The sequence below is a fragment of the Medicago truncatula genome, chromosome 8, assembly GCF_003473485.1.
Source record: "Medicago truncatula cultivar Jemalong A17 chromosome 8, MtrunA17r5.0-ANR, whole genome shotgun sequence".
NCBI lineage: Eukaryota > Viridiplantae > Streptophyta > Magnoliopsida > Fabales > Fabaceae > Medicago > Medicago truncatula.
The window spans coordinates 17,324,389-17,328,973 of record NC_053049.1 but is presented as its reverse complement, the minus strand read 5'-3'; the positions used below and the strand labels follow the sequence as shown (position 1 = coordinate 17,328,973).

At 28.7% G+C, this 4,585-nt stretch overlaps 1 protein-coding gene across 1 annotated transcript; it reads left to right on the top strand.

Annotated features, from left to right (window-relative positions):
- The first annotated feature begins 2,458 nt into the window (after positions 1 to 2,458).
- LOC25501145 (MLP-like protein 28) lies at positions 2,459 to 4,585 on the top strand. The gene is made up of 2 exons (XM_013589792.3): positions 2,459 to 2,718; positions 4,024 to 4,585. The coding sequence occupies exons 1-2, from the start codon at positions 2,532 to 2,534 to the stop codon at positions 4,305 to 4,307; spliced, it is 471 nt and encodes a 156-aa protein (XP_013445246.1). The 5' UTR covers positions 2,459 to 2,531; the 3' UTR covers positions 4,308 to 4,585.

Sequence of the window (4,585 nt, the reverse complement as noted above, 5' to 3'; positions counted from 1 at the left end):
ACATTGTTATGGTTCCTTATGCAACACTAACACCCAAAGCCTTTTGGATTGTCGATTAATATTTAAAACCCAAAAGGTAAATATAATGAATCAGCCTTTAAAAATAGAATGAACCAAATCTAATTAAAACCATGAAGAAGATCGCAGCACAGAACTACCGGAGTGTGAGAGAGAGAAGAACAGAGTGTGGAGAAGAGAAAAGGTGGAGGTTACCGTAAATGACCCTTTTTAGAGACCAATTAAAATAGAGGAAGAGGGGGAGAGAGGCAGTGAGAGGGAGGGAGGGAGGGAGGGAGAGAGAGAGAGACTTATACCATCTAATTTAATCATATAAAATATTGTTTTGGTTTTACTCTTGCTATACAATCAGATGTGTAAACAATACAAATCAGTTTTGACTCTAACTCTTAAGAACTTCTAACATATGAAAGTTTGTAAAAATAAAAACGAAGTGTTTATGCGCTTTGATTTTGACACAGTAAATACACTTTCAATATATGTAGCGTGTGCTTTTTTTTATTTTTCTTAGATTCTTCAGCTCCTTAATTATATAGAGGAAAATCTGAGAGACATTAGAGAAGTGTCAACACATTACTTAAAGTCGTTGAGAAACTTGACCATAGACGTTGGTGTGTTTCTTAATTTGGTTAATGTCATTGAACTCTCATTTGAAATTTCTTTGCTTCATACGGAATTATATGTTTCATTCCAATTATCCTTGAAGTTCTTTGTTTGGTTCTTCATGTAGTTAGAAGAGGACAAATTGTACTATTAGAGTCTGATAGCGACCTATTAAGAAGATGACCAAACTAGCTAGAGTCTTCTGATGCTGACGAGTCCTTTAGAGTCCGAATCCTTCAAAAGCTTCACTACTTCAGAGTCCAAGTCTTCAGAGTCTGAGTCCTTCAGTGGCTTGTAATGTATCCTTCAGAATCTGGTCCAGAACTTCATCTTCTCTCAAAATTCAAATGTTCTTAAAGTGTGCTCAGAATCTTGTTCTTTCAAAAACAAAAAATTTGATTTACTATTTTAAATTTAATTCTATGATCCTGCATACTTGAACACAAATTAGCATATCAAATTGTTCTTTTATACATTGTTATCATCAAAACTTAGGCATTGTACAAAACTCATTTTAGTTCAACAACATTAGACTGAGAGAAGTCACATAAGAGAGTTTGACATCACATCTTAACCCAAACATGCAACTTTCCATATACTCCCTCTAGTCACTATTATAAGCAAAAATCAATTTTTTAGGTTCATTCATTAAATGATGTATTTAGTCTATATTATTGACCAAATACATCATTTAATGAATGAACCTAAAAAGTTGATTTTTGCTTATAATAATGACCAGAGGGAGTAAGTTTCATGACATTAACTTTCTCTTCATCAAAATATTTAATGATGGTGGATTGACGCTTCAAAATAAATTTCAGACTGTTTTGATTGGTTATATGTGCAAAGTTGTTTTAGACTGTCAACTCACCACCATTAAATTCAACTCATATTTTGTCCAATCATCATAACATATAAGCAATTTTTAATTATTACTTGCCACCAAAGACCAAGAGGGAGTGAATATAAATTAATAAAGATTGACTAAATGATTCACATAAAAGAGAATGACATCCAAAATATAATTTTTAAGCTAAAAAAATTAAAGAAATGACATCCAAAAATTAAAAATCCATTTTCGGAAGACTCTACATTAAGTTTGATCGTATCATTTAAACTAAAAGAATCAACACAAGTGAGTTTCACACAACATCTACACACTAAATAAGGTAATAAGAATATGGATTATAATGCTTATATGTTGCTCAATATTTACTCTTACATTCAATGTAAAACTTTAACTCACACTTGACACATTAACCTATCTCTTAACATGTTTTGTTTGACATTTTTGAGGTACACTAGTCCTCGAAATGTTTTTGTCGAACATTCTTCTCAGAAAATGTCAAAAACATTTTAAAATAAATTCAAATTTTTCAAGTATTCGCCATAAATTTCAAATTTAAAAGGTCAATTTTTAAAACTCAAGAACGTCATTTTAAAAATGTTAAATTTTGTGCCAAAATTTGGAAGTTTCAAAAATCCTCTCTTAAACTTTCTAAAGAACAAAGTTCTCAGAATGCATATGAATTTTTTTTTTAAAAAAAAAACATAATTGATTAAAATGAAATAAAAAAAAAAGAATAATTTACAATTTCCTTTTTACAGAAATAAAAAATAAAAAATTTAATATATAAAAATACAAATCTTACAAAATATAAAAAATAAAATTTATAAAATATCAAAAAACGAAATAAATTAAATATTTGATCATGCTTTGTCATGGGTGGGGAAAGTAGTGGACTGCATAATTGAATTTGGTGTGTCTATTATTATTATATATCTTAGTCAATAGTGTAATCAAATTTCTATTTAAGGTATTGGTTGCATACACTTTCCTCATATCATAAACCATCTCTTATTTGTTTCTTTCTTCTCTTTCTTGTATTATATTTAGTATCTTTCCAAAAATGGTGCTTGCTGGTAAACTTATTACTGAACTTGGGATCAAAACACCAGCTGAAAAGTTCTTCAAACTATTTGCATCAGAACTTCACGAAGTGCAAAATGTTTGTGAAAGAGTTCATCATACCAAGCTTCATGAGGGTGAAGATTGGCATCATACTGATTCGGTTAAACACTGGACTTATGTCATAGGTAACCAAATCATCACCTTGTTTGATTTGAAAAAGTTATCTATTACCAATTTTTTGAATGATAATTAATATTATAGTAATATAAAGAAGATTGGTGAGTTAAGGAATACTGCATGAATTCTATAATGAAGATTAGAGATTTGATTCATTGAGACTAATATAGCAAATAATATAATAAAATTTGTCTAAGAAAAGTTATAATTTACGAATTAAATAAATATATGTGTAAAATTGTGTTATACAATGAAGGCAATATTTTTAGACTTAATTTATAATTTTTTTAATTGATTAATTTTTTTTGAAGAGTTTTAGATATATAAATTGTTAAAATAAAAAGTTAAATTCATTAAAAAAAATTGAGATATCGAAATCATTGCACACGAGGTGAAGTACTGGATCTCTAAAAATAGTACTTAAATATGTTAATAAAATTTACTGTAAAATAGAAAGGTTCATACTTCTTGTCAAAAAAAAAATAAAAAATGTAAGGTTCATACCAGACTAGATGCATCCAAACAAAGCAAGATTGTTAAATATTATTTTTTAATGCGGGAAAAGAGATTATTTTTTTTAAGGAGGGAAAAGTGAAACTATTATTAATATGGGTGTTACATTGACTCTAAATTTTCTCTGCTAATAATACTAATAGTGCCATGATTTGTAATTTCATCGATCTTTCTTGGGAGCAATGTGTGCTTGGGTTTGAGTAGTTTTTATATATTTTTGTCGAGTGCAAAAAAAAAAAGTAATAGTAACTCAAATTGTAATTTTACAACAGTTATAAGTGGGATTTTACAACAGTTATATAAAGGGAAGCTCATAACACTAAGTTAAATCTTGAGGACAAAAAAATGCATTAACTCATAAAAAAATGTGAAAGGGAAACTTATTATAGCATTGCTCTTTCTTGTGAGATTTGATTGTATTTCGGGTTAAAGTTACAATGTCATACACTTATCTAGAAAATATGTTTCAAGTGAAAACAATAAAATCTTCTACAAAAGAAAGAGCTTTGTTAGGGTTTTGCCAACGAGCACTCATAAAAATTCTTTAACGATTCTAAATAAAAAAAAAAATACTCCTTAAAAATCATCATTATCATCATATAAGATCTTTAAAGAGTGTATTAGAGGCATTTGTTTGATAATGAATTTTTTTCTTTTTTATTTTTTAACGCAGAAATAAAGCATCCATTATCATTATCTTATTATAATATTTTCTGGTGCAACTAATATTTATTATATTAATTCCTTTGAAAAACGTATTTTATTGTTATTAGTATTAATTGCTTCTGACGTAATAACAGATGGCGAGGTACACACATGCAATGAGAGTGTTGAAGAAGTTGATGATCAGAACAAAAAAATCACTTACAAGCTGTTTGGTGGAGATATTGAAAACTATAAGGTATTTAAGCTCATCTTAGAAGTGCTTAACAAGGCTGATGGAAGTTCTGCTGTTAGATGGAGTATTGATTATGAGAAGAATAATGAGGATATTGATACTCCAAATGGTTGGATGGATTACCTTAGCAAAAGCACTAGAGATATTGATGGTCATCTTGTCAAGGGGGAAAAGGTAGTTCTATAAGTCATAAAGATATTTGAATTATGGTTCAATGGGGTTGGCTTTTATGGATAAATGTGAGCATATAGATAAAATAAAAGCTAGTGTGAAGTTTGTATTTTGGCATGTAGCATAAGCATGCATATTTCTTTCCCTTGATCCTTCGTTTGTATCAAATATATGTGTCGGTCATGTCTTGAAGATTATGTCTTAAATTATGTGTGATGCAAATAAATGGATATTTGTGTACTTTGCAGTTTAAATTTGTGTAATAATGTTCTCAATTATTTAAGTTAGTTTAA